At 49.2% G+C, this 27,987-nt stretch overlaps 1 protein-coding gene across 1 annotated transcript in view; it reads left to right on the top strand.

Annotated features, from left to right (window-relative positions):
• LOC106896080 (eukaryotic peptide chain release factor subunit 1-like) overlaps positions 1-27,294 on the top strand; it is a 31,781-nt gene extending 4,487 nt beyond the window's left edge. The window contains exons 3-10 of the mRNA XM_014955800.1: positions 15,450-15,625; positions 16,439-16,578; positions 21,159-21,297; positions 23,440-23,630; positions 24,154-24,283; positions 25,196-25,351; positions 25,849-25,913; positions 26,950-27,294. Coding sequence (XP_014811286.1) covers positions 15,450-15,625; positions 16,439-16,578; positions 21,159-21,297; positions 23,440-23,630; positions 24,154-24,283; positions 25,196-25,351; positions 25,849-25,913; positions 26,950-27,279 — 1,327 coding nt within the window. The 3' untranslated portion in view covers positions 27,280-27,294. The remainder of the gene's footprint in view (positions 1-15,449; positions 15,626-16,438; positions 16,579-21,158; positions 21,298-23,439; positions 23,631-24,153; positions 24,284-25,195; positions 25,352-25,848; positions 25,914-26,949) is intronic.
• Positions 27,295-27,987: the final 693 nt, after the last annotated feature.

Genomic DNA, 27,987 nt, shown 5'->3' with positions numbered 1-27,987 from the left:
TAGGCCTCGGTCTCCCCTTCCTGGGCCTCGGTCTCCCCTTTCCCGGGCCCCGGTGCCCTTTTGTCTCGCCGCGTGGTGAAGTGGCCGGGTCCCCGCGGCCGCGGAGGGGCTGGGGCCCGGCGGCCCCGGGCCGGGAGGGCCTCTCGGCGGGGGAGGGGCAGCGGGAGCGTGTTTCTCCCGACAGCGCGGCCGCCGGGCTCCCCGCGGCTCCTCAGCCCTTCTTCCCCCCCCTCCTCCACCTTCCTCACGCCCCCTTCAGCGGCTGAGTTCCCCCCGGCCGGCCCTGCGGGGGTGTCACAGGTGTCTGTCCCAGCCCTGCTGCTGCCCAACTCCGTGTCGTCTCCGGCCTCGCCGTTCCCCCCCCGGGCGCCCCCCTCTGCCAGCTGGCACCGGGGAATGGCGGATTCCAGCGGGAGTAGACGGCTCCTGTGGCCTCAGTGCAGGCTTGGGCTCCTCCCAGGGGACCGGCGGGCTCCGGGAGGGCAGGAGGGTGAGGGCAGGGAGGTAGGGGCCGAGGCAGCAGTTACTTTTATTCCTCCTTTTAATCTCTCACCTTCCAGTGAAAGTGCTTAGCTCCATTTCCCCGAAAGCAAACTCTTCCAAAGTTTGGGTAGTGTGGAATCGAGAGTCTCCAATCCCACGTACATCATCCTTGCGCTTTGATTTTTTTTTTTTTTTTTTTCCCCCCCACCAGAAGTAAAGTTGCTGGATGTTCTTACAGCCTGCCCCACGCCAAAGGTGATGTGGTGCCTGGTTCTGTGGGTAACTCAGCAGTGGCTTGTTGCAGGGGCTGGGAAGCCGGTCGGGGTTGAGTAAGAGCTATAGGTACTGGAGCTGTAAAATAGCAGAGAAAGTGTGTGTCTCAGAATATAGTGCAATAAAATAGAAATGAAGGGTGACTCCGTAGCCACCCTTGTGGCTCAAGTTTCCACGGGCTCATCTGAACCAGAGTCAGTGAGGGTGGTGAGACACTGGAACGGGTTGCCCAGAGAAGCTGTGGCTGCCCCATCCCTGGAGGGGTTCAAGGCCAGGTTGGAGGGGTTTTGGAGCTGGTGGGAGGTGTCCCTGCCCAGGGCAGGGGGGTTGGAACTGGATGATCTTCAAGGTCCCTTCCAACTCTAACCATTCTATGATTCTTGTCTAGCAGGGGCACTGCTGGAATCATCCTGCAGCCACCCTGCCTCTGCTTGTGTAAGCAGAGACACTTTCTTATTCTTTCCCTACTGCTGGAGTTTGATCTCGTGTGTAGGGTAGGCCAGGGAAATCATTCAGCTGAAAACTAACCCAGGCAGGAGGGGAAAGAGGAGGAGAACCCAAGCCACAGGTCTCCCTAATTATTTTTTTTTTTTAATCTAATTTACGATGTAGCTGTGCAAGGGATGGGGAGTGTGGAGCCAGGGTTTTTCCTTCCCTGCAGCAGAGTGGACTTTGACTGCCAAAGCTGATCGTTCAGCTGTGCCTTCGCACAGTGTTGACAGCATGTCTTGTGCTCGTGGGGAGGTCCCAGCAAGCATGGGAGCATGGAAATGGGTTTGGCTGTGGAGTTGAAAGGGCCTGGGGAGCTACGGGCACCCACTGCAGCTTGTGAAAATGGCTCTTGGTCCCTGTAACAGCGCTGAGGGAGGCTGGGCCATGTTTCAGAATAGTTGGTAGCATTTTGGCTCTCCCCGATTCAAAATGTGGTAGCGTAAGCATGTCTACCTCTAGCAGCAGCTCTCCTGTTGTTTGGAAATAGGTGAAGGTTGCAGAGAACAAGGCTGAAGCTGGTATTGGGGAGCTCCTGGGAGAGGTGAGGCCCAAGGGCTGGCTTGGAGCGGGGTGGCTGTTCGGGGTAACAGCTTCTTGGGGCCATAGCCCGGGTGTCTCCCCTCTTCCCCAGCAGTCACCCCTGGCACATCTCTACTTCGTGGTAAAGGTGCTGGAAGCGCAAGAAAATGCGTGTAGGAGGTTTAGCTGAGCCCTCTGGATCCAGCATATCTCCTAGATGTTGTGATAGTGCTGTTCCTTAATTTAATATGTGTGCTCGCTGCTGAACCGCCACCTGACGAAGGCTGCTGATGCCAGCACTCCTCACTGTAAGCGAGGTTACGCTGGGTATGTGTAAGTGCACGTCGTGCTTCCAGGAGTCCTAGCTAAAATTATCCCAGTCTGTTTGGGTCCAGTAAGGGGAAGAGATGCTGTGGCTCTCCCCACCAGAAGCGTTAGCCTCCCCGGCGCAGGAGGTGTGAGGCTGTGAAACAGGCTTTTCCGGCCTTTGGGAGAGTCGCTTCCTCTTCCTGCGAAGTAGGAAGACCTGTTCTGGGGTGGGTTAGGGGGCAAAGCCTTCAAATAGGGTGATGTGGAGGACCCAGGGACTCCTCGGCGTCTCCACCTTCCCTTACTCATGTGCTCCTAATAGTGACCCAGCAGCTGTGTCCCAGTTTCATGTGCTGGTTGTTCCTGCAGTGGATCAAAGGGACGGGAAATGGAGGAAACTGGAGCTAGACATTCAATTCACATGTGGCGGTTGGGGCACCTCTCCTGTTACCCAGCTATTTTGGGAAAATCTCAATGAAATCTGCAGAATGTTATCAAAATGTTAAGTGAGCGTGAGAGCAAGGAAATGCTTTTATGGTGCCTGGGAATAGATGAGGTAAGTGGCAGTATTTGGTCAGAAAACCAAGGGAGAAGATTAGAGCTTCAGCTTTACCAGAAGCTGGTGAGTTAGAGGCCAGCAAGGGTGAGACAGCTTCTCAAACTTCAAGGTAACATCCTAGCAAGAATGTCTCCTGTAATTTTTCAAGCCCTGCTTAGGAAAGGTGATTTTCTTGCCGACCTCTGAGTAGCAAGAGTCTGGCAAATCAGAACAACTGAAAAATAATTTTTAAAACCCCCAAACACACCCCAGACCTCTATCTCTGTTGGCAGGGAGTAGAAGGAGCTTTTGTCTGTGTCTTGCTTCCTAAAGCAAAAAGTGTCTGTTGTCTCCTTCGAGCTCTTCTGAAGTTGGGTTACAAACTGTCTGATACCGTACAAAGTTAATGAGTTGATGTTTATGATTTGGTGAGATGGGAAGGGGGGAGTAGCTGGTACCTGCAGAGGATGGAGGAGTGAGAGCAAAATAGGGCCTGAGTTCTGTGCTACAGGCAATTAGCCTTTCTAGCCAGAAGCAGCTGAGGGTAAAAGGCTGGTGATAAGCAAGTTAAGGCCTCCTGAGAAGTCTGGTCTTGTCACTCATCTCTGGGAGCTCGGAGCGCTCTGACTTTCACCGAGCATCTCTGCTTCTCCCCTACAAAGGGATTCTGCTTTCAGTCCACAGTTAGATTTTTGCAAAACAGGGTCTTGGTGGGAGACCGTGCCCCCCAGAAGCTGCAGCTGTGTCTTTGCACGTGGATGTTGCAGCAGCTCAAGTAGAAGCAGTATTAGCCACTATGTTTTCCCCTTATCCTCTCTCTCGGAGCTTTTTTTGCTGTTGCTTCATGCGGTTTTCCAGTGTCAGTGTTAAACTGACAATCACTCTTTGTTCCTTTGGTCTTTGCTGTTCTGAATAGTTTGCAGAGCTATGGTCAGTTTTTTCTGCTAATCTAAGCTGTAAATGCTTGGCAAAGTCAAGGATCAGCAACAAGTAGCGGTCTCCTTGCAGGCTGAGGCCCGAGATGTTGCATCCGAATCGCGTTCGGAAAACTTCTCCAAAGTTTCAGCAATGAGGACTTTGTTCCTGCGAGTGGCTCTGCTCAGAAATGGCTTATTGACACCTCTGCTGGGCAGATGGACTTTCTAACCCTGTGAGAGTGCAGCAGGTGCTGCTGCAGGGTATGGAGCTGCATTGTAATGGTAAAACCTTCAGGGACCTTCTGCCTTGAGCCATCTCTCCTGCCTTCAACTTAAAGGCAGGGCTATACTCCTGTTGAGAGCAGGAGCCTGTACTAGTTATTTTACCAAAACAGGCAAAAAGGAGGCAAGGAGAATGGTGTCTTTGAAGGCTCTGTCTGCAAGCACAACTGAGGTGGACAAACAGTGTGTCAAAGAACATTTTTTCAAACTTAAGTATTTTGGAAGGTAGAGGGGAACAGGGCATACACAGGCAAAATGCAGAAACTAACTCTTAACAAGTAACTTATTCTGGTTGTTACTGGAAGAAATCTATCAAGGCAGGGGAATGGAGAGATGGTAGAGAAGGGGAAGTCTTGGTGGTGGCTCCAGAGCCATGGAAAAGCAAAGTGGTGCGGTTTCCTCTAGGGCTTGGATTCTGTCAAGTTGAGACTTCCAGCTGCTGAATGGGAGAAACCAAAGGTGAGGCACATTAAAAGTCACCAGGAAGGACAGAAGCCTGAAGATGTGTGGGAGTTCCTGCAAAATGATTTGCAGGACCTCAAATAAATGAAAATAAATGATTTGCCCAGCTTGTGTTGCAGGAAGCATTGCTTGCAGCTAGGTTCTCCTGCAGGAGCCTTGCTGGTCCCACTGGAAGGGCCCAACTTTGGAATTAGCCTCATGCTGCTGCTGTTTCCCAGCCTTGTGTGACAGGAGGCTGCTTGGGTGAAGGTGGGTGGTGGTCTGTGCATCTCCACACCTTGTTCTGGGGTGTCCTGGGATGATGCCACTCCTGTGACCAGGCAAGTTGGCAAGGCTGAGACTGGTTTGTTCTCCAGAACCACCAGGTTGTCCAAGGCGGTCTTGGCCTGTTCTGCTGTTAGCATGGTGGGCCTTTCCAAAAGGGCAAGTGGGTGAAAGCCCACCTTCTTGTGGGATAACACTGCAGGGGTCAATGCTGTTGACTGCTGGGATGCATTTAGGGGGCTATCTGGGGTTGGTTGCAAGTAGATGACCTATGTGGGTTTGCCTTGTTCCTGATTTCTTTTGGACAAAGCACTGGGAAGCTGGTGATGCTGGGGTTACGTTGAGCTGTATTTCTCTCCTCAATCAGGCGGTGCGAATACTCGGTCAGTCCTAGGAGCATCTGCAGCACGTGAGTGTGGATGGACTGTTCTGCCAACAGCAGGTGCTGGACTGGAGCTGCAACTGCTGGAATAACTGTTGAATGTGCTAGAAGGGTGTGAATTCCTCTACTGCACCATATATGTGTTTAAGATACAGCACACCATACATAGCAGAGTGCTGTGTCTGATGCGAGTGTAACAATGCCACCGTGTCTAGGCAAGTACCAAACTGTCTTGTCTCTAAGTGATGTCATGCATCAGGAGGAGGATTTGGTGTGTCTTTTCATGGCTGTGACTGGCTTCTGGCTGCTCTGCCATGTGTCAGTTCAGAGGCTCCCTCCCCTGCTCCCAGCAGATCTCTTTCCCTGCCTTCTTTATCGGGATCTGTTCGTCGTCGTGGCTGTGTCTTAGGTTTGGGCGCTGGGAAACAGTTTAACTGTTGATCCAGGATCTGTTCTTGCAGAGCTGAAGCTTTCACCTTAGGATGTGGAGTATGAAGGAGAGCATGAACTGGGCATGGGTGAGCTGGTCAATCTGTGCTGGGCAGTGCTCTGGCAAGGTACTACTTGGCTTTCCAACTTGTGCTGTGTTAATTAGGTAGCAGTGCTGATGTGTCATGGTGGTGCCAGTCATGGGATGGCCTTCAGGGTTTCTCTGCAACAAGCTGATGTCTCCCATAGACCTACCCTTACTTCTACTGGGCTCTGGGCTGGACCATCCTTGGGGTAAACGGCTGGTTTTTGCCCTGTGAGGAATGTGAGACAGATGAGTGGGGCAAGGACTGGAAGAGTAGTGTCTACAGGGTGGCACATGGAATTTATCTTTGCTGCCCATGAGTTTCCTGCTTTGGCTTTATGGTCCGTCGTTAAAGCGTGGGGTGTTTAGGGAAGAAGTTAAGATTTAAGTTCTTATCTGAGCCGAATTGCTTCCTCGAAGTAGTGCTGCTTGGCTTAAGGGTGGCTTCTAAAGGAGGTCACGTTTCTGTTACAGAGGTGAAGGCTGTGATATTAATACTGCCTTTTGCTTCTGGTAGTGTGAGGGAAGGAGGGGACGTTTGCAGGGAGGCTGGAACAGCAATAGTGCAGGGCAGAAGGGATACCCGAGGGCTGTGTGGCAGGTAGTCGTGCAGGGTGTACTACATGCTGTTCCCTGCTTTGACTCTTTGAGTCTCTTCGTGCTGCCAGTCTCTGTGATACTGGGGTTGGAAGCTGGATGTGGATTTCATGTGCGTGGGGTTGATTAGACCCCTCAGGACTAAGGCAATGTCTCTTGAGAGCTTGTGCTTCGGTGGTGGGGAGGGTGGGTGGCCTGAGAAAGCTGCCCTGTGCCAGGTGAGAAGGGGAGGGTGGGCAAAGGGCTGTTGACGCCCTGCTGGTTGCCTGTGTCTAATTGTTGTAAAATATTTCCTGGGCTTTCTCATCTGCCTGCTCTACCTGTTCCCTCTGAATTATAGCAACAATGAGGGAGTGCTGTTTTGAGAGCACACACTAGCAAGTGGCAGAAAACGACCTGAGCTGGGAGAATGGTTATGTGTCAGACAAAAACTCCAGTAAGTGTTTTATAGCCCTCGGTGGTTCTGCAGCCCGATACCCTCTTTTACAACCGCGTGAATCATTAGCGAACAGCGTGATTCATACACACATCGTCATTCACCTAGAGCTAATGAATGAGCCCCTGACTGCTGAAGACTAATGACGTGGTAGAAGATGGGAATGAGCACCTCAAAAGAGGACAGACTTTTTTTTGGCTTTGTGTGGCAACTGGATTATTTCCCCCCCCCGCCCCCCACCATTAGCTCCCTATTCCCATGTAGCTGAGGCATTAACATCTTAACAAGCAAATCTGGATTTGTTGCTTCAGTCCCTCAGTGTACATCTTGTACCCAACTGGCCCATTAGCATAATGCAACAAGTCTTTTAAACTTGGAGCATTAATAATTGGAGAGGGAGGAGGGAGAGCAGGGGAGCTGTGGCAAAACCAAGCCTCCCAGTGAGTCACAAACGTCTGAAGTGCAGAAATGTCTTTTCCACTTACCAGTAATTGGGCATCCGGGCTTTCTGCATGAGGTCAGATGCAGCCAATAAGGCCTATTCAAAACATGCCTGCACAATTATGTTTTGTGATGTGTTGCCTTTGATCCAAGGATTTCAGAGTGGCGTTGATTCGCCTTCCCCGTGGGGTGTGCGGTATCCACTGGGGCCGGTTCAGTTCTCTTCAGCTGTATGGGATGAAGCTGGGATCTGCTCCTGGAGCTGCAGATTTGGGATCTGAGCTCTGGTGGTTGCCTGAGTGGTGGTCACACTGTCAGAGCTGGCTCCACTTGGGGATGGGAGGAAGCTTGGAGCTGCAGGTAGCGCGTGGTGGAGCGATGGGCGAGGGCTGGTTGTCACCTGCTACCTGTGCAGCCTTTCGGACACGTGATACCCAGCCAAATTCTCTGCCATGTGGAGAAATAGAGGTCTGTGACCTGATTCTTCTTTCACCTCCTTTCTCTCCCAGGGGAGCGATGCCTGCTGAGCTCAGGAGGCAGATCCCGGCAGCCGGCCAGGGACTGCGGAGGAGGGGGGCAAGCACTACCTTGCCTGACCCTTAAGGAGACACTCGCCGGTTCTTCCCCTGCTCCTCTGCTGACACAGTCATCTGCTGCCTCCCTGTGGGAAGCTTTCCCTTGCTGCCGAAGCAGGGGGTGCACTGGGGGAAGCAGGCTCGATTGATTCCCTTTTCCGGGGGGGGTCCTGGCTTGGTGCTTCACTCCCTAGCTTGCGCTCGGAAAGCTCGCTCGGCATCTGGGGGCTTTTCCTCTTCGAGAAGGTCAGTGGGTTAGTAGTAAGAGGGCAGAATACCTTTTCAGGACGGTCTTAATGTCCGTGTTCAATCTGTTTCTGGTTACACGGAGTGCTTTTTGTGTATCATCTTCCTGTAATGCTGGCAGATGCAACAGAAGATTCCTGTCTTGGGCTCTGGGACAAAACTACAGCGGGAGAGCTTGGCATTGTGTGAGCCATGGTGGCAATAGCTGCCTGGCCTCATGCTGTGCGGCTAAGTGATTTTTCTTTGTCCAGGGCAGAGGTGGCATTCAAAGGCAGAGGGGGAATTAGCTATCTGGAGTGTTTCTTGGATGCAGGAAGGGGGGGCTCGCTTTCTCCAATTAATGCTTATACTGAAAAGTCATCTTGAGGAAAGAATGACTTGGCCTCCTGGCTCTGCAATCCTCCCCTCCTATCCATGCTGCCACCTCCTTCTGCTTTTTCTGTGCTTTTGAGGTGGCACTGGATCCAGAGAGGTCATCTCTGCCTTACTTTTGCTTGGGAACTGCTCTCTTCCTTCGTACCCTTCTTTGGATGACCTGGAAACTTTTGAGGAACAACTTGTATTGATGTCACCTTTTAGGAGATGGTGCAGAGTTCTGGTGTATGCTGTGGTGAAATGCAGAATGCCTCTGGGGTGGGGCTTGTGAGGTTCTTGCCGAAACAATGCTGTGAAAAGTGGTGCCAACAGCATGGCTTTGGGCTCAACTTTACATTAAACCTCAAAGGAGCTAACGGTAGGTCCTGCTGTCAGCTAACCAGGGGTGGTGTGTGCTCTGTCTGGGTGTTGCTATCCTGCTCGAGCAGTGCTTTGGGCCCATCATCTGAACAGGGAGTGGGATTCCATTTATTTCTGATGGGAGACATCATGAAGAGCTGTTGCTTCTCAAGCAGTGAGTGTTGGCTGTGTGTGTGTTGCAAAGCTTTCAGCCGATGTTTTCGTGTCCAGGCGATGCAGCCTGTGGGTAAGCTCCCAGATAACGTTCCCTCTGGAGTGCTGAAGGGATCCTAGGCTCTTGTCTCTGCTCTTTCCTAGCAGGCTGATGGGATTTCCAGGAAAAGTTACGTAGCTTTTGCATCTGCTGTTGTTGTCTCTTTAGATTTGGCACCTGAGGTGGACTTGAGCCACTTCCTACTTGATGAAGGCTTTGTCTTATTAAAAGACATGAAGTCTTTAAAGGGCACAGCTGTGACCTGTTTATGTACTTCACAGCCATAACTCATAAGTTGTAGGAGCGTATGCGTAGAACTTCCCTACGGCAAGGTCAGCGCTGTTGCATCCAGGGCTCATATGAATAGGGAGTGTCTAATGGCCTGTGTTTTGTAAGAGAACCCAAACCAGCAATTTTGGGTCATATACCAACAGACACTTGCTTTTTACAGCACTCCATTCGTCATCTCTGCTCAGATCAAAAAAAAACCAACCCTTAAATATTCTTTACTTAGGTCACTGCTTCTGTGGACTGTGATCTCAACTTAGCACTACAGGCACATGGTACTTCAGTGAATACCATGTGGGTATCTGTTCAGAAGTAGCCTCTTCTCTTAGACCTGTGGCATGTGCCTGGTGAAGTTCTGCCTTGGATTACATGGATATTGCTGGTATCTCTCTTGCAGCTGGCCATGGATGTGTCAGTGATGGAACTGGTCTAGCCACCGGAGAATTCTTGGCTGTCCTGGCAGCTTGGGCTCCTCAGTACATGTGGTGGCTGCCCAGTAACCTGTGGTTCTCTTGGAGACCAGCAGATGTTACCTTGGGAAGGTAACATGGCTTGAAGCAGTATGTGGCAGCAGTTATTTCATAGAAAGCTTCCTAGCTGTGGTGTGTGGTTAGGGTCAGATTATCTGAAAACTGTTTGCTCCACGCTCCTGCCGGTCTCTGGCAGTCACGTACAGGCCTTGTGCTGCCCTTGGTTCCTGGGGAAAGCAAGACGTCACGAAGCTAGTGCCCTGTAAAAATAAGCTCATTTTGAGTCACAGAGAATGGCTGACCTTCCTTGTCTCCACATCACCCAGTGTGCTATTAGTGTGAAATGTTTCACTGTGGAACAACTACAGCCCAGCTGCTGTTTGTCAGGTCCCCTCTGATACCACAGGGTAGGCCAGGAACTGCTATTTATATAGCATGTCTGTTAAATTAATGCTCTCCCTTGCCAGCGCATACCCCAAATTCCAGGAGACAGGTTGAGCGACTGTTCCTCCTCAGACTTCTGGTTGGGGTTGCTCTTCTCTGTCAAGCCGAGGGTAGCAACCCTAGGGTGGTACTTTGTGGTGTGTGGCCACGCGGGTAGGCCGTGTAAGACGGTAGGAGGCTTTTAGAAAACCACTGGGCCAGTTTCTAGTTTCAACTGAAAGCTGAAGGTCTAAGGATCTGCTCAGCTGTTCCTTCTGACGGGCCAAAAGGGTAGAAACCAAATCCCTGGAGGTGAAGATGGCCACCCGGCCCAGGAGGCTCAACTGTCGGCTGTAACGAAAGCCACCCACGGGGTATACTTGGCAGCTGCTTCCAAATGTGATACACTGCTCGCTTTGTGCACTTGCCTTCTGTTGTGGTGGCTTCCTCATGCTCAACCAGAAAATGTGTACACAGTGGGCACCGTGCCTGGTGCCAAACGTGGCTTTGGGACCCAGCGCAGCGATCCAGCTGGTGCAAGTGTCTTCTGTGAAATCCCCGCTCTTCTAAAAAAGAACCCAGTGGTGCCATTCTTGGTCTGTGATGTGCCACTGCTGTCATGAGGTGTAGTGAGATGCTGCAGGGTGGTCTCTCTTAGGCAGCACAGGAAGGTTTTTCAGGGAAAACGATGCTCGGATGCCGTAGTACCTGCTTGTGGGAGTGGTGGCAAAGTGTCCTTCAGCTTCTCAGGGCACAGCACAGGCTGCCACTCGCTGTGAGAACTTGTTAACATTTGCTCTTAGGTCTGCCAGCCACTGGGAAGGCTGGTTTTTTTTTTTGTGGTACAGTTGTCTGAAATTCAAACTGTAGTAACATTGAAGTTTTAATAATAGAACAGGCCGTTCTGTCCACAAACCTCAACTTTCTCAAGAACTTGCCATCTCCAGAGAGGAAAATGTGCTTGGTTTTGCTTCCCCCTCTCCAACAAACAGCTCTCTGGCAGGTTGTAGCAGCGAGGTTGGAGCCCACTTAACAGTCATTCAGGAGCAAAGTCAGAGCCCTGATCATCATCCTCTGTACCTAAATTGGCACCTTCCAGGCCATGCTAAGTCTGAGCTAATTGCCAATTACTGGCAGGGCTGGCACAGCGTGAGGAGTAACCATAGTACCCAGAGAGTGAAGTGCTTTTGCCTTTCCAGAGGTTGGTACTTAATTGCCCCCTTGTTTCTTTGTAGAGCGTGGACATGTTCCCTTAATGCTTTTAATTGTTTTCTCCTCTCTGGTTCCATGTGTAGTGGCACACCTTGTGCTGTCCTGTGGTGGAGGGAGGTCATCCTGCCCCTCTGCTCTGCCCTGGGGAGGCCCCATCTGCAGCACTGGGACCAGTTCTGGGCTCCCCAGTTCCAGAAGGACAGGGAACTGCTGGAGAGGGGACAGCAGAGGCTACAGAGATGATTAAGGGCCTGGAGCATCCCTGTGATGAGGAAAGCCTGGGGGCCTTGGGTCTTTTGAGTCTGGAGAAGAGAAGGCTGAGGGGGGATCTGATGAGCGTCTATAAATACTTCAAGGCTGGGTGTCAGGAGGATGGGGCCAGTCTTTTTTCAGTGGTGCCCAGTGACAGGACAAGAGGGAACGGGCACAAACTTGCACATAGGAAGTTCCATCTCAACATGAGGAGGAACTTCTTTGCTGTGAGGGTGGCAGAGCCCTGGCAGAGGCTGCCCAGGGAGGGGGTGGAGTCTCCTTCTCTGGAGACATTCAAACCCACCTGGACACGTTCCTGTGGGACCTGCTCTGGGTGGACCTGCTTTGGGAAGGGGGTTGGACTGGATGATCTCTGAAGGTCCCTTCCAACCCCATATCATTCTGGGATTCTGAGATCCTGGATGCCAGTTTCCTATAAACTGGGTCTTTCTGAGCATTTCAGGTCTTGCTGCTCCTACTTGCATTACGAGGGCAGCCATTTGGCTGCTGTGTGGGCGCTCCTTAGCCCAGAGCAGGGACAGCAACTGTCTCTAACTGCTTAAAACTTCCTGGCTGGGTTCAGTCTGAAAGCATTAGCCTCCAGTTTGATGTGGTGGGATTTGTCCCAGGTCCACCAAAACTCTTAGCGACGCTGCGTTGTGAAATCGGGATGCTGCCGACCAGAGTATGATCTGGAGTGCTTCGGCTCCATCCTTCCCGGGGATGGTACAGGGAAGAACCAGCTCATTGCACGTTCCATCCCGAGTTGCCGGTGTTGAGCGCTGCCCTCAATCTAGATTGATTGCTTAATTGTTCACTGTAACAATTCTGTAATGAAGTTCTGTCTGGCAGCGGGCTCGCTGGGGGATTCGTGGCTGGCAGTGCTCTGCCGGGCAGCAAATGTCCCATGTGCTTCACGCACAGCAGAGCCTGTTGGGTTTAGGTGTCCTGTTCAGAAAAGTCCCTTTCTAGAGGCTGTAGTCGTTATTATTCCCCCTCCTCAGTGCTGGAATTAATGTATTTTAGAATCTATAACCCAGCAGCGGAGGAGGAGGCATGGGATTTTTGCAAAAATACCTGTCGTTGTCGTCTTCAGGCACAGCGGCTGCAAAGACCGAGAGGAAACCTGTAAATGATATTACTATGCAGAATAACCTATTATTTTTTTCGAAGTGTTGTTGAACAGCTGCTTTCTTAGAAACTCTTTGCTCTGTTTTTTTTTCTCATTGTGGTGAATTTAGCAGAGGCAACCGCAGTTTGTTTTTTAGACCTTGCTGTCCTGCAGTAAGGTCACCTATAGGTACAAGCTTGCTTTGAGAGGGGAAAACTGCTCTTCTGTGGTGGGATAAAATGGTGTTGGTGGGTGTGTGAGGGAGTTCTGTAGCCATCACTTGGGTGCTTCAGCTGGTGGCTGGCTGGTCCCAACCCATCTTAATGTAGTGATCGAATCCTGACCGTGTGTCTTTAAGGAAGAGGGGATGAGCAGGGGATGCTGACTGCTACCTTCAATTAGCTGGCTGCCTAACGAGCTCCTGGGTTGGGTGGATGAGCTGTACCCAGCAGGCAGCAGCAGCGTGCAGGCAGGGGTGCCCCCTGGGCTGTTTGGGTGCCCAGGAACACGGGGTGACAAGCTGGTGATTCCCTCTGCTCCGGGCACCTCCTGCTGCTGCTCCCACCACAAGCTGCTCGCCTGCTGTTTTGCTGGATTCTGCAGGAATCAGTGAGTGCCTGAAATAGCTTTGGCTGGGTAAATAGTGGGGAAAGCACGTCAAACCCAAGAAATGCACTTGGTGTTGGTAATGGAAGGTGCTTTTGGATCCGAATCCAGGCTGGAATTTGCTGAAGAGTTGGACCAAGCACAGTAGTGTGCTGTGTTAAACTAGTTTGAGACTTAAATGGGGGAGTGTGCATCGTCTAAGAGAGTCTTTTCATTTACTTTTTTGCAGTAATAAATCATGAGGGCTTGTGAAGTCCAAGCACCTCGGGTGGGGTGCTTTGTGCAGGGTGTTGCTAAGGAGCAGTGATTTGATGGACACACATAATTCTGCTTTATAGATAAGACGCCGTGTATAAGATAAATAATCACCAGTTAAGAGTGGTCCCTTCAAGGTGTGGGTTCGGTACAAACCAGTGGCTCTGCTGATGCTGGTGTGTCTGGGGCAGTGGAACAAAACACAAGGCCTGGGGCTGGGATTTGAGGGGTGGCTTGCCTTAAAATCTAAATGTACATTTACAAGTGCTTTTTTTACTGAAGAATTGGTCTTGGGAGGGCACATGCAGACTTCCTCTGTGCTGTTGCCACCTTCTCCCCTAGTTTGCTGTCTGCTCTTTGCCCTCTATCCTCAGGACAGAAACCCTCTTCCAAGCAGGAGAGCCGTGGAGAGCCCAACGGTCCCATCTCCCACGTGAGGATGCCCTTAGTTGGTGCAGCAAGTCAGGCGTGATGCGCAGAGCTTTCCAGTCTTTGGGAAGGCTGAGAACCTCTTCTTTCAGAGGAAGAAACGAGCTGTGTGAGCTTGCCTCAAGAGTGCTGCCTTCAGAAAAGTCGGGAAGAGTTGCTTTCATTCTGACCAGCCTCTTACTCAAAGGAGCCTGCTGGGAATGATAGGCCATTATATCTCCCCTAAGGCTTGTGCCATGCGCTGGGGTAGCTAACTGCTTTAATTGAGTGGTGTATGGAGTGTTCTTGGCTGGGGTGACCTGGAAGGCTGAGAGCTGTCAGCATGGCTCAAAGCTCCTTCTGGGAATAACGCCTGCGAGCGTCTCTTTGCGACTTTCTTGATTAGTGTGTGCGGGGGATCTTGGATATTAAAACCAATTAGTTGTCTTTAAGGTCAGGGAGTTATTTGACCTACCAGCATCTGTCTCAACTTGGCCTGAATTGAGGATCTTTGGAAGAGGGCTGTACAACTTGTGTAAAGAGGCTAATGAAGTGATGCTTTTTAAAGCACTTCCCCGCTGTCTCTGTAGCCCAAACACTTCAGGCAGGATGCTAGTGCATGACAGTGTGAAATGGCAGCAGGCAGGTGCTGTATTAGTCTTGTCCTACTGTAAGAAATCTAACAGTGCAAAACCCCTATATATATATTTTTTTTTTTTTAATGGCTGAAAAGCACTTAGGATTCTGGGTTAAATCACCACCAGAGTTAAAGGTGTTTTCGCAGAGCTCAGCCTGTCCTTGAGAGGGCTAGAGGACACAACGAGGTATTTGATTTTTATGCTATTACTCAAATGTAAAGTATGAGGTCTGGGTTAGATTTGAGACAATGCAGAAGCAGCACTTGAGGCATCTGGGTTTCTCCATGGCAAATGGGAGATACCTGCTGGAAAGCAGGCAGGAACTTCCCCCATTTTCATTTTGGCTTTGGGTGGATTTGAAACCCTGAGGCTGCTTCGGGGATTAAGACTTCTGCGGGATCCACCCCAAAGCCATAGGAGGGACGAATATCCATCTTACTTTTTTCCATTTCATTTAAGCCAGTTCTGTGATTTGTGGGGTCTTATCTCTTGACTCGGTGCCTGGGGTTGGCGCTTCCGAGCTAGTGGTTGTGTACTTAAGCGTGCTTTATTTAAAGCAGCTGCCAGAGTTGGTGAGTCTGTCTGCAAAGCAAAGTGCTAGTGGGAAAGTAGAGAAAAGACTTAACTGCCACAACAGGATCCTTCCAGCTCGGTTTTCTGTCTTAATGTGAGGAGAACAAAGTGTTAAAACAGCACTTGGGCTGGCTAGTGCTCCAGCTGTCTGAGAACAAATGGAATGGGCTTAAAATTGTCCTTAAGGTATGTGACTGCATTGTTTTAAATAATCTCTGCAGGGGACTGCCTACATGCCTTTCCCTTGCAGCCCTTAGCCTGTACATACGGTCTTTTTTCCGGAAGAGTATCCCAGGTTAGACAAGCAGCTTTTGGAAGACCTGCTTGATAGTGGCTACCCTGAACACTTGGTTATGGAGTCAAAATTCTCTGAAGAGCCTGTTTTGTCGTCTTTTCTCTCCACTGTTGTCCAGCAGAAGGGGAATTACGCCCCTCATCCTTGAGGGGAGGGAGGAGAGACAGCTGCATGCACAGAATATGGTATGAATGCACTTGTTGCTTTGGCTGGTGACTGCTCACAACTCTTTTTTTTTTTTTTTTTTTTCTGTTTCTCAGCAATGGTACCAGCATGATATCATTGATCATTCCCCCCAAAGACCAGATTTCGCGAGTGGCAAAAATGTTAGCGGATGAGTTTGGCACCGCCTCCAACATTAAGTCTCGAGTGAATCGCCTTTCAGTACTGGGAGCCATCACATCTGTACAGCAAAGACTGAAACTCTATAACAAAGGTAACTCCTAGCTTGGGTGGGTGCTGGCAAACTTCCCTTGCTTGGAAGCAGCCTTAAGTTCCTGCCTTACGCAGTGTTCTGCTAATCAAATCTGGTGGCCTGTGCTGCTGTTTTGCGCTCATGTTCCAGGTATGTTGCCCTGGGAGGGCTACTTCAGGGGTAGATTTTGGGAATAGAATAGTAAGGTGGTCCTTGCCTTTAAGAAGTGGGCTCAGGATTCTGTCCTTAGCTGTGCTGACCCTTCTAAACTTGGCCAGCCCTGAAAGCTGTTCCACATTTGTATTAAACTAGGGGTTTTTTTCATCAAGCAGAAGCTTATGTGTGTCACCATGCAGCCACCATAGTTTTGGGAGGAAATAGACCCAGCCTATCTAAAACAAGCACTGGAAAAGAGTTCATAGTTACTATTTTTACACTGATGAGTGGCCTTCATTGAGATGGTCAGTCTATAAATCACTGTATAAGAACTAGGAAAGCTTCACGGGGATGTCCAGCCTTTCCCCGGATTCTCTGGGCTTGTGAGCTCCTAGGTCTAACAGACAGGTACATGTTCTTGCAGATTTATTGCAAGTCTTTCCATTAGTCTTACCTTTTAGCTTCCCACTCCAAGCTGTTCAGTAGAGGTGCACTAAATTAGTTTGACTTCCCTCCCAGATCTCTACAACAGAACGAGGTGGGAGAAATGGAAAGTCAAAAAACTTGGGAGCTTCAATTTCAACTCTGCCTTAAGCATTACAGCCTAGTAATTAGTTTTTGATGGGTGCAGCTTGCAATATTTCCTAGTGATCTAAAATTGCCTTGTGTCCTTTATAGTACCTCCAAATGGTCTGGTTGTTTACTGTGGAACAATTGTGACAGAAGAAGGAAAAGAGAAGAAAGTCAACATCGACTTCGAACCTTTCAAACCAATCAATACGTCGTTGTATTTGTGTGACAACAAATTCCACACAGAGGTAAGAAGTTTCTTATTGCCTGCTGCTCTTGGAGTAGTCAAAATCAGGCTGCTTTGCTGGACTCACTGGAACAATTGACCTGGACAGGCTGGAGAGTTGGGCAGAGCACACCTGATGAAATTCAACCAGGGCAAGTGCTGGGTGCTGCACCTGGGGAGGAATAACCCCCTGCACCAGGACAGGTTGGGGGTGACCTGCTGGAGAGCAGCTCTGAGGAGAAAGACCTGGGAGTCCTGGTGGACAACAGGGTGGCCATGAGCCAGCAATGGGCCCTGGTGGCCAAGAAGGCCAAGGGCATCCTGGGGGGCATCAGGAAGAGTGTGAGCAGCAGGTGGAGGGAGGTCATCCTGCCCCTCTGCTCTGCCCTGGGGAGGCCCCATCTGGAGCTCTGGGTCCAGTTCTGGGCTCCCCAGTTCCAGAAGGACAGGGAACTGCTGGAGAGGGGACAGCAGAGGCTACAGAGATGGTGAGGGGCCTGGAGCATCTCTCTGATGAGGAAAGGCTGAGGGACTTGGGTCTTTTTATCTAGAGAAGAGAAGGCTGAGGGGGGATCTGATCAACCCCTCTAAATACTTAAAGGGTGAGTGTCAGGAGGATGGGGCCAGTCTTTTTTCAGTGGTGCCCAGTGACAGGACAAGAGGGAACGGGCACAAACTTGAACATAAGAAATTCCTTCTCAACATGAGGAGTGAGGGTGGCAGAGTCCTGGAAGAGGCTGCCCAGGGAGGTGGTGGAGTCCCCATCTCTGGAGACATTCAAACCCCACCTGGACACGTTCCTATGCAACCTGCTCTGGGTGGACCTGCTTTGGCAGGGGGGTTGGATGAGATGATCTCCAGAGGTCCCTTCCAACCTCGTATCATTCTGTGATTGTGTAATCCTTGCTGTGCTCAGGTCCATGGTCTGTAGAACAGCAGGCTTTAATTAAGACGTCTTGCTGGTGAAGCCACTGGGTGGCTTGTGACTGGCCAAACCTGCTCTGGGTGGACCTGCTTTGGGAGAAGGTTGGATGGGAAGGGAGTTGAGATATTGTCCTGCTCCCACTCCAACTGACTTTATGGCCCAGCTGGTAACTGCTGAGTTTGGGTAACCCACAGACAGAGCTTTTCTCTCTAACTGGAGGCAAGAGTTTTGTTTCTTTTTTTCCTTAACCTTAGAGGCCAACAGATCTTATTCCAAGCCAGGCCTTAAAGTAATGCCAAGATAACATTAGTGTTGCCGGTCTTGATATCAGCTGTTGTTAACTGAGACGCTTGATGGAGAACTGGCATGTGCCTAATCAATCTGGGGTAAAGTGGGATTATTTTTATCCGACATCTACTTATCTTAGTTGAGTGAATAGTTTGAGGCATATTTAAATTCATGTGGATTACACTAGTCTTGACTGCATGAAGTCACTTCATTGTGTCCAAGTCTGTCTTGGCTGTGTTGTTAGTGGCAGATGTCTCAGTATTTGTAGTAGATGACTGACTGCCTCTCACATCCATGGTGTTCACCACCATAAATGTGTGGGCTGAGACTTAATGACGTGATCAAACCTGTATGACCCCTCACCACAAAAGAGACATTGAGGGGCTGGAGTGTGTCCAGAGAAGGGCAACGGAGCTGGTGAGGGGTCTGGAGAACAAGTCTCCTGAGGAGAGGCTGAGGGAGCTGGGGGTGTTCAGCCTGGAGAAAAGGAGGCTGAGGGGAGACCTCCTGAAAGGAGGGTGTAGCCAGGGGGGGTCGGTCTCTTCTCTTAAGTCACAGGCAACAGGACCAGAGGAAATGGCCTCAAGTTGCACCAGGGGAGGTTCAGATTGGAGATTAGGAACAATTTTTCCACGGAAAGGGTTCTTAAGCCTTGGAATGGGCTGCCCAGGGATGGTGGTTGAGGCCCCATCCCTGGAGGTGTTCAAAAGCCGGGTTGACATAATGCTTAGAGACATGGTCTAGTGATGTTGTTTTATCAGTGTTGGGTTGATGGTTGGACTAGATGATCTTAAAGGTCTCTTCCAACCTGGACAATTCTATGAAGTGGGCTTGACAGGCCATTCAGTGATGTAATTCTAATTCTTTGCTTGAATTTTTGGGGTCTGATCCATGATTTAGTTTCAAAGGGTAGGAGTACAGGAAGGAAAGGTGTGCACATTGCACAGGTGAGGTGCGTCTCTATTATTCTGTTTCCCCACAGAGGATGAAATCCCAATATACCTATTCCTGGCAGGAATAACAAAACTGCACACAGGTACAGCTCTAAAGTTCCGCTGACCCCATATCTCCATAGGTATTGAAAGCAGGAGGTAAATAAAAGCATTCAGAGAGAGCCAGAGGTGCAAAGCCAAGGGAGATACTTGTCCCCACGGTTGTTGACAGTGGGTGAACAGCGGTAGGTTGTCTTCTGCCCTATCAAGTAAGGGATTAATTTGGTCTTGGCTGCAGCTACAGCCTCAGTGCACCCATTCAATACCAAAAAAAAGTAGGTGCTGCTCAGTGGGCTGTTCCCTGGAGGTAGCTGTAGATACACTCTTGCTGGTGTGTAGCATTGCTCAGCAAGAGAGTGGCAATAACTTGAGAGGAGTTCATGGTCATTGCTACTGCTGCTGATGTGATTAGTGATGGCACCTTTCTCCATGGGCTGTTGGCTCTCCTGTGTCTTTTGAGTATGTGGTTATTTTACTTGGTGGTATCTGCAGGATCACATCTAGGTGTAGAAACCTGCTGTCTGCTGTCTTGAGCAGGGAGATGATGTTAGCACTGAAGTCTTGATTTGTGTATCTATCTCATTTGGTTGTAGAACCACACTTTTAACCCAGTGGTCCCCCCCAAGGTGCAGTTAGAACTCAACAGATGGGGCATCAGGCTTGGTACACGAATAGATTTCCTATGGAAGTGAGGATATGTCAAGGAGCAGAAAAAGAATGTGATCCAGGCTTGGTACACGAATAGATTTCCTATGGAAGTGGGGATATGTCAATGAGCAGAAAAAGAACGTGATCTTCACCTCTGGGCTGAAGCTGCAAAGAGGAAACTCAGCCCAGGCTGAAGGAATCAGAATTAAAGCAACAGTCCCTTTTTTTCTGCTTGATAGGTCAAAGAGTGGAGTTGCTGACCTAGAATTAATGAAGGTGAAACTGGGGGAATCGCTGATCGTTGGATACTTTATTAAAATAAGAGGGAATGGGGAACATCAGAGCTGTAGTCATCTGCTGCCTGGCAAGAGTATCCGATAAGATTTCCTCGGGATATTTTATGGCCTGTGTGAAACCGAAGTAACTTCCCAAGAGGGATATGAACCCTGATGTGTGTCTGAAGGGGAGGATTTACAATGACTTATTTTGATACCTTGGCTGGAGCATTCATTCCAGTCACACGATTTGCTTGGCTCTGCCCCAGCGAAATAGATTGCAATGTAATATGCCACTTCCTCCTCTCATTCATCCCACCGCTGAGGAATTAATACAGAATATTTGTTTTGGCCAGTAGATTCCATTAAATCTTAGTGTCTGTTTCTTTTAAGCATGAAAGCTGTAGACTTTGGTGGTGTGGATTTTGGATAAAGATGAGTGATGGTTTTTATTCTTTCCATCCAGGCCAATAATCAGGCTGGCAGGCGTGCAGGCAGTTAATGGTCCTGTGCAGTAAACCAACACCCTCACTCTTTCAGGATTAAACTGGGGACTTAAAACCAGCTGGAATTTGACAGGTTCTCCGTCCTGCTGCTGTTCTTTTGCCAGCCAGAAAGAGGACTCTTGCCATTATGTTTATTGGGCACCTATAAATGAACAGAATCGGACGAAAGTAACTCAAAAGCCTTAGTATTAAGGAGTGTGTTAGTTGTTAGTCAACTTAAATGACCTTAGAGGGTGAATTTAGCTGCCTTCTTTAAAGGGAAGAAAATTGATGGATAAATTAATTTTCCAGCAAATATTACGGCTCTCTTCTCTATAGGTACAGGATAATTACTGCTGCTGTTACTTAATGCTGCTGTGTGAGGCTGAATTTGTCACAGCTGCTGTAGGTTTTATCGTTCTACCTTTGGGACTTGTTGAAGTCAGGAGGTGCAGCGAACCGGTCTTAGTGGTCGTTGGCAAGTCTCAAGCTGGTCTGTACTGGTGCTCTGCAGTATAAAACTGCACTGACAAATAGCCTGGTCAGTGATCTAAGCGAGTTCTGCTTTCCTGGCTGGGGTACTTGGAAAAAATCACTTTTCCAGTTTTGCCAAAGGGAGAGGTGGTGCAGCGTCACAGAGGTGTGATTCGTTTCACTTATTAACACTTCCCAGAGCCAGCCTTGAGGGTTTTGCTGTTACACCTGCCTGTGACATCACTCAATCAACTGGTGATGCTGTGAAAATAGTTATCAGGCTTAAAAGTTAGTTTTTCTTTCTGCTCTTGCCAGCACTCCGTGGGGCAGTAATCCGGGATAGACTCAGCTCCTGGATCTGCTGCTCTTCCTCTAGTTTATTGGTTAAAAAAAAAATAGCAGTGACCACCTGTGGACCTAAAATGTATTGAGGTGTATTGTTTTTGGTAGCCTTTCTGAACCAGGGCCCTTAACAAACTGGTGCTTACTGCTGACAACATGCTTTTCTCTTCCAGGCTCTTACAGCGCTGCTTTCCGACGACAGCAAGTTTGGCTTTATTGTAATAGATGGTAGCGGTGCACTCTTTGGAACTCTTCAAGGAAACACAAGAGAGGTCCTGCACAAATTCACTGTGGATCTTCCAAAGAAGCATGGTAATGGACTAGTCTCTCTCTAAACTGCAGCAGAATATTGCAGGATGGGGCAGGAGCAGGGGATTTTTGGCCTGTAGGTGTTTAGCTCTGCTCAGTTCTGTGCTCCCCTGAAATCTGACAGCAAAGCCTCTCGTCTGAGCCTTCTGTCAAAATTAATGAATCACTGTAATATGCAGTTGATAGGGCTGGGAAGATGATTAGGTGTGTTTAGCTCTGCTCAGTTCTGTGCTCCCCTGAAATCTGACAGCAAAGCCTCTCGTCTGAGCCTTCTGTCAAAATTAATGAATCACTGTAATATGCAGTGATAGGGCTACGAAGATGATGAGATGCCTGGAGCATCTCTCTTATGAGGAGAGGCTGAGGGACTCAAGCCTTTTTAGTCTGGAGAAGAGAAGGCTGAGGGGGGATCTGACCAACGCCTATAAATACTTAAAGGGTGGGTGTCAGGAGGATGGGGCCAGGCTTTTTTCAGTGGTGCCCAGGGACAGGACAAGAGGGAACGGGCACAAACTTTGAACATAGGAAGTTCCATTGTAAACGTGAGGAGGAACTTCTTTCCTGTGAGGGTGGCAGAGCCCTGGCAGAGGCTGCCCAGAGAGGTGGTGGAGTCTCCTTCTCTGGAGACATTCAAACCCCACCTGGACACGTTCCTGTGGGACCTGCTCTGGGTGGACCTGCTCTGGCAGGGGGTTGGACTGGATGATCTCCAGAGGTCCCTTCCAACCCCATATCATTCTGGGATTCTGTGATCTTAAAGTGGCACTCCTTATTTCCTGGTGCGCATGACCCTTCACTTGGTTTTTGGGACAGTCCTAATTAAATATTACTAGCACAAGTGCTAATACCCAACCCCATATCATTCTGGGATTCTGTGATCATCTTAAAGTGGCACTCATTTCCTGGTGCACGTGACCCTTCACTTGGTTTTGGGACAGTCCTAATATTACTAGCACAAGTGCTAATACCTTTTGGTAGCACCTGTAAAGTTTGCTTCTGATGCTGTTGCACCCAAACTGCAGGGCAAAGCAAGAAGGTGCAAGAAGCACAGAAACCCAATGGAGCAAGCAAAGTTCTAGTTCCATTACATGATTCTGTGTAGTAGTGAGGCACTGATGAATCCAGCAGATTCTGTTCCCTCCTCCTGGTTTGCTGACCACCTCTGTGGATTAGGATGGGACAAAATGAAATAGAAGTGTCTCCCCCAGTAAGGCTGTGCAGCAGGGGGTGCTGGGTTGCATCGTATCAGCAAGAGAAATAGGTGAGGCAGCATGACAGAGGAAATGGCTTTTAATCACAGAATCTTCTAGGTTGGAAGGGACCTTAAAGATCATCTTGTCCAACCATCAACCTAACTTGGACAAAAATAGACACCCACACAACAAACAAGGAGCATCATCACTAAACCAGACCTCCCAGCACTACATCAACCCGTCTTTTGAACACCTCCAGCGATGGGTCCTCAACCGCGTGCCTGGGCAGCCCATTCCAATGCCTGAGAACCCTTTCAGTGAAAAAATTTTTCCTAATATCCAGCCTGAACCTCCCCTGGCACAACTTGAGGCCATTTCCTCTTGTCCCATCGCCTGTTCCTTGGGAGAAGAGACTGACCCCCCCCCCCCCGGCTACACCCTCCTTTCAGGGAGTTGGAGAGAGCAATAAGGTCTCCCCTCAGCCTCCTTTTCTCCAGGCTGAACACCCCCAGCTCCCTCAGCCTCTCCTCACAAGGCTTGTGCTCCAGACCCCTCACCATCTTCGTTGCTCTTCTCTGGACCTGCTCCAGCAGTTACAGGACTGTGAAGACAATGAAATTACAGGACTTAAAAAATGTGCAGAGGTGTTCAGAAATTCTATAGAGAGATATAGGTCTGTATATAAAAAAAATAAAAATAAAAATCAACCACCAACATATTTCCCTCCGTGGGATATTTGGAGAAAAATCTCTTGCTGTGAATGAACCCTCTTTATTCAGTTGCTGTTTCAGTCCCTGCCCCTGGCTCTGCCTCTGGCAAACTCATTCTGAAGCTGCAGCTGCCCTCAACTTCGGTTATTCAGGGCTCAGTTGGGACCACGTAATACTAATAACCTTCCTGAAATGAACTGACTTCCCAATTGCTACCCTGGCCTCTCTGCTCTTCCCTAAAGGTAGAGGAGGTCAGTCTGCCTTGCGTTTTGCTCGTTTGAGGATGGAGAAACGACACAACTACGTGAGGAAGGTAGCGGAGACAGCTGTGCAGCTCTTCATTTCTGGAGACAAGGTGAACGTGGCCGGTCTCGTTTTAGCTGGATCGGCTGACTTCAAAACTGAATTAAGTCAATCCGACATGTTTGATCAGGTGAGTGACCTTTTTCTGAGCAGAGCCCCAGCGTTTAAGCTGTCAGTGATATTGGCAGCAGCTCTGCTACAAGATGCATCTCAGGGAGGAGTGTAACCTCGGTGTCTTAAGTGATTTGATCAAAGCTAAATAAATCTGTTGTATCCTAACGAGATCTCCATTTCCTAATGCCTCCTGCAAGGATGTAAGATCTCCTTTTCTTAATAACAATACTCATAAGCAATCTGTCCTCTCTGGTTTGGAGCTGGCATTCACATTCTTTGTGTTCCCAAATCTAAAGTAGGAGCTTTACTGGAACTAAACGCCACTAAAACTAATCTCCCTGCCCCTGTTGCCTGAAAACTGTGCTTCAATATTAAGTGTTCAGAGGTCCCTCTGTCTTGGAACCTCTGCTTGCAAGTGAAACAAAGCAGATTAATGCTGTGGCTCTTGCCAGGCACTTACTCTGATGGTGCTGTGAAGTGGTCCTGTGGCAGTGCTGTGTAACAGACTCCTTTTCACGTTTCCTCTTCTCCTTGTTCAGCGGTTGCAATCCAAAGTGCTCAAACTAGTTGACATTTCATACGGAGGAGAAAATGGATTCAATCAAGCAATTGAGTTGTCAACTGAGGTCCTCTCCAATGTGAAATTCATTCAAGAGAAGAAACTAATAGGTACGTGGCTCCACGCTCAGCCTCCTTCTCCCGAGCCAAATATGCTTGACTGAATATGCTGATGCCTCTGTGTGCTGCCTCAGCTGGGCAGAGCATGACTTGTAGTGAGCCTTTCTGTCACCTGAACACCTCAGATGCTGCTGGACTTAATGAGAATTCAAGGAGTGGGGATTTTTGTTGATTTTCCTTTTTTTTCCCCCCACAATATTTCTTGTGGCTTCTCTGTTTATCTTTTCATTAGAGATCACCTTCATTGTTTGATTTTTTTTTTTTTTTTCCCCACCATATTTCTTGTGGCTCCTCTCTTTATCTTCTCATTAGAGATCACCTTCATGTCAGGCTTTCTGGTGACATTTGGGTGGGAGGGAGAAAAAATATCTCCTTGGATCGTTTGCATCGAGAGTTAAGATTTAATTTGTGTTAAGGTGGCAGTAGAAAGTGATCCCTTGTTTGACTGTCAGCAGACACATCACTAATTGCAAGCCCAAGAGGGCAATACAAACAGTAGGTACCTTACACTGAGGAGAGTGAAGTTAAGTAGTGCCTGCTGGTGGGTTAATCCCATTGATTGTCTCATAGCGAAGGTAGCCCTTTCAGTGGGGTGAGATTCCTGACAGGGAGTGGAGTTTTCTCCATCCTCACTTCCTCCAGATTCCTGACTCACTGATGGAGTTGACTTTCTGCCCATGAGTGTTCTAAATTACAGTCTTCGACGTGTTGGCACATACCTTGCTTCCTTCAGCAGCATCGCAGTCTCCTTTTCCAGTTTCTTCCTGCAGTGTTGGCACATACCTTGCTTCCTTCAGCAGTCTCCTTTTCCAGTTTCTTCTTGCGTTCCACTCAGATTTGTTAAAAATCCCTGTGGCATGATCAGTGTTTGTGACAATCTCTCTCTTTATACCTTGGCTGCAGGACGATACTTCGACGAAATCAGTCAGGACACGGGGAAGTACTGTTTTGGCGTTGAAGATACATTAAAAGCTTTGGAAATGGGAGCAGTAGAGATACTGATAGTCTATGAAAATCTGGATATCATGAGATACGTTCTGCACTGCCAAGGCACGGAGGGTAGGTAGCGCTTCTCCGTGAGGGTTTAACACCTAAGCCTTGGCTAGATTAACGCTGGAGGAGTTCCCAAAGCAGACCTTGAAGGGCCTGATCAAGGGAATGTTGCGTGGGCAGGTCACTAACTTGTGGCTTCCCAGCTACTTGGCCAGGGGGGAAAAGTCTGAAAGGAGCAGGCGTCCGCTGCGGAGAGAGAATGGCCGTGCTGGGGGGGCAGTTTGGCACAGAGCTGGCATGAAACCTGCCTTGCAGTTGTGGAAGTATAAATGTGATACCCAGAGGGGAGACTGGCTTGACCCTTATGGCCAGAAACACAATTTTTACTGACTACAGACCATATGCCTGCAGCAGGACTTCTGCCTGTTTGCCCTTTTTGGTTTCCTGTAGAAATTCAGCTGGAAAGAAGGCAATGTCAACGGCCAAACCCTCTTTTGCTGTCCTCAACCTACATCTGGGAGTCTTGTCCAACGTAATGTTTCTTTCTCTCTCTCCCTTCACAGAGGAGAAGATCCTGTATTTGACACCAGAGCAAGAGAAGGATAAATCCCACTTCACAGATAAAGAGGTATTTCAGCTCTGGGGCTTGGAGATTTTATTCTGAGGGTACTGGTGCAGCGTTCTGAACATCTGAGCTTAGTTTGTCACAACCACATGAGCACGATGACCTCTGTGGCACTCAGAGGAAACTCCAAGCCTGTGGCTCTTCCTGTTCACCTTCAGCGTAACCCCTGGCTTCTAGACTTGCTTTTCTCCAGTCTCTCCTGCTGCCAATTCCAAGGTTGTGTAAATGAGTTGAAGCGACAGGCAATACGACTGCCCCCAAACCACCCACCGGAAGAGTTTGGTAGCCACCAGGCTGAGGTTCCAAGCCATTACTCCCTGCTTACTGTGCAATGATTTGGTCAATACAAACCAACTGTCAGGCTAGAAACTATTACAGAGATTTAAGTGCAAGGGAGCGTTTGCTTCTCTATATTTGAGAAGTGGATCTGTCACTCGCTGCCTGTGAGTTTCTTGCCTCTACAGGTCAAAAACCCCTGGTGGGGCTGGGATCTGTAGTACTTGGCAGATCAAGGTGGGTGAAAAATCTGTCCCGTGCAAAAATGGTGGTCCCCTCTGTCTCCCATTAGGACTCCAGGGTAGCTGTTTCCAGCTGCTTTCCCTCCTGCTGGGGTAATTGCTAATTCCCTCTGTGCCTGGAAGGGTTACAGTGGTAGCTGCAATGAGGTAGTGCTTCTATGCCAATAATCACTTCACTTTCTGCTTAGAAAAGGATGCTTTTTGCCTCTATTTGCCTCGATCAGTATTTCTTAAAGTAAATGGTGGCTGGTAAGATGAGTGGTGACAGACTGTTTGTAGGGTATGAAGTAAATCTGAAAAACCAGTGACAACTAAGAGTGTAGCATGAGGTAACAGTTGAGCAGAGGAATAAAAAAAGGTGTTTTCTCTCCTGCTTCTGCACTAACTTTGGTAGTAAGGAGGTTCAAAGCGAGGAGTCTCATTGTTTAAGCTAAAGACAACTTTTGGTACGAATTTTCTCATTGCCTAACATGCCATGACCATAACCTTTTTTTTCTTTTCCCTCTCCAATGTCTCCACAGACTGGCCAGGAACATGAACTGATAGAAAGTATGCCCCTTCTGGAGTGGTTTGCAAACAACTACAAGAAATTCGGAGCAACATTGGAAATTGTTACAGACAAATCACAGGAAGGATCCCAATTTGTGAAAGGATTTGGAGGAATCGGAGGTAAACTGCAAGACAAAAACGTGTTTGTCTTGTCTTTTTTTTTAATGGTTGATTTGATAATCTGGTGCCAACACAAGTGGAAGGCTAGAGAGATTAATCTTACCCCTATTAGTCAGGATATCAGTTTGAGAAATGATCAGAGGGTGCTTGGAGGGTGGACTGTCCTTCTTTCCAGCTGCTGAATTTCAGAAGGGCCGTGAACTGCTCCGTTCTGTCTCTGCTTTGTTGTTGTTTTGGGGCAGACTCTGCCCTGCTGTGTAGAAGTGGTGTGTGACAAACACCAGCCTAGTTTCTGAAGCAGCTGGATATCTGTTACCCATCTCTCAGAACGTCCCTGTACTTTGCTGTCTGGTCTCCTGCTTCTTTGCAGAAGAAAAGTATTTTTAGCCCAGCCTGATGGAGAAATGAGGCTCTTAAAATCCTTCAGTCCTTCTCTTGAGCTCACTGACCAGTTTCAGCTAAGTCTGGCAGAGGTGCAGATCATAGAATCACAGAATGGTTTGGGTTGGAAGGGACCTTAAAGATCAGAGAGTTTCAACACCTCCCACCACACCAGGTTGCTCCAAGCCCCCTCCAACCTGCCCTTGAACCCCTCCAGGGATGGGGCAGCCACAGCTTCTCTGGCCAACCTGGGCCAGGCTCTCACCACCCTCACACCAAACAAGTTCTTCCCCACAGCTCAGCTCCATCTCCCCTCTTGCAGGGTCAAACCCTTCCCCCTCCTCCTAGGGCTCCCCTCCCTCATCCAGAGTCCCTCCCCATCTTTCCTGGAGCCCCTTGAGGGACTGGAAGAGGCTCTAAGGTCTCCCTGGAGCCTTCTCTTCTCCAGGCTGAACCCCCCAACTCTCTCAGCCCCCCCTCCCAGCAGAGGGGCTCCAGCCCTCCCAGCA

This window comes from Calidris pugnax, unplaced genomic scaffold, assembly GCF_001431845.1.
Source record: "Calidris pugnax isolate Ruff unplaced genomic scaffold, ASM143184v1 scaffold228, whole genome shotgun sequence".
Lineage (NCBI taxonomy): Eukaryota > Metazoa > Chordata > Aves > Charadriiformes > Scolopacidae > Calidris > Calidris pugnax.
The sequence above is the reverse complement of the archived record's forward strand: the minus strand, read 5'-3'. Positions and strand labels throughout refer to the sequence as shown.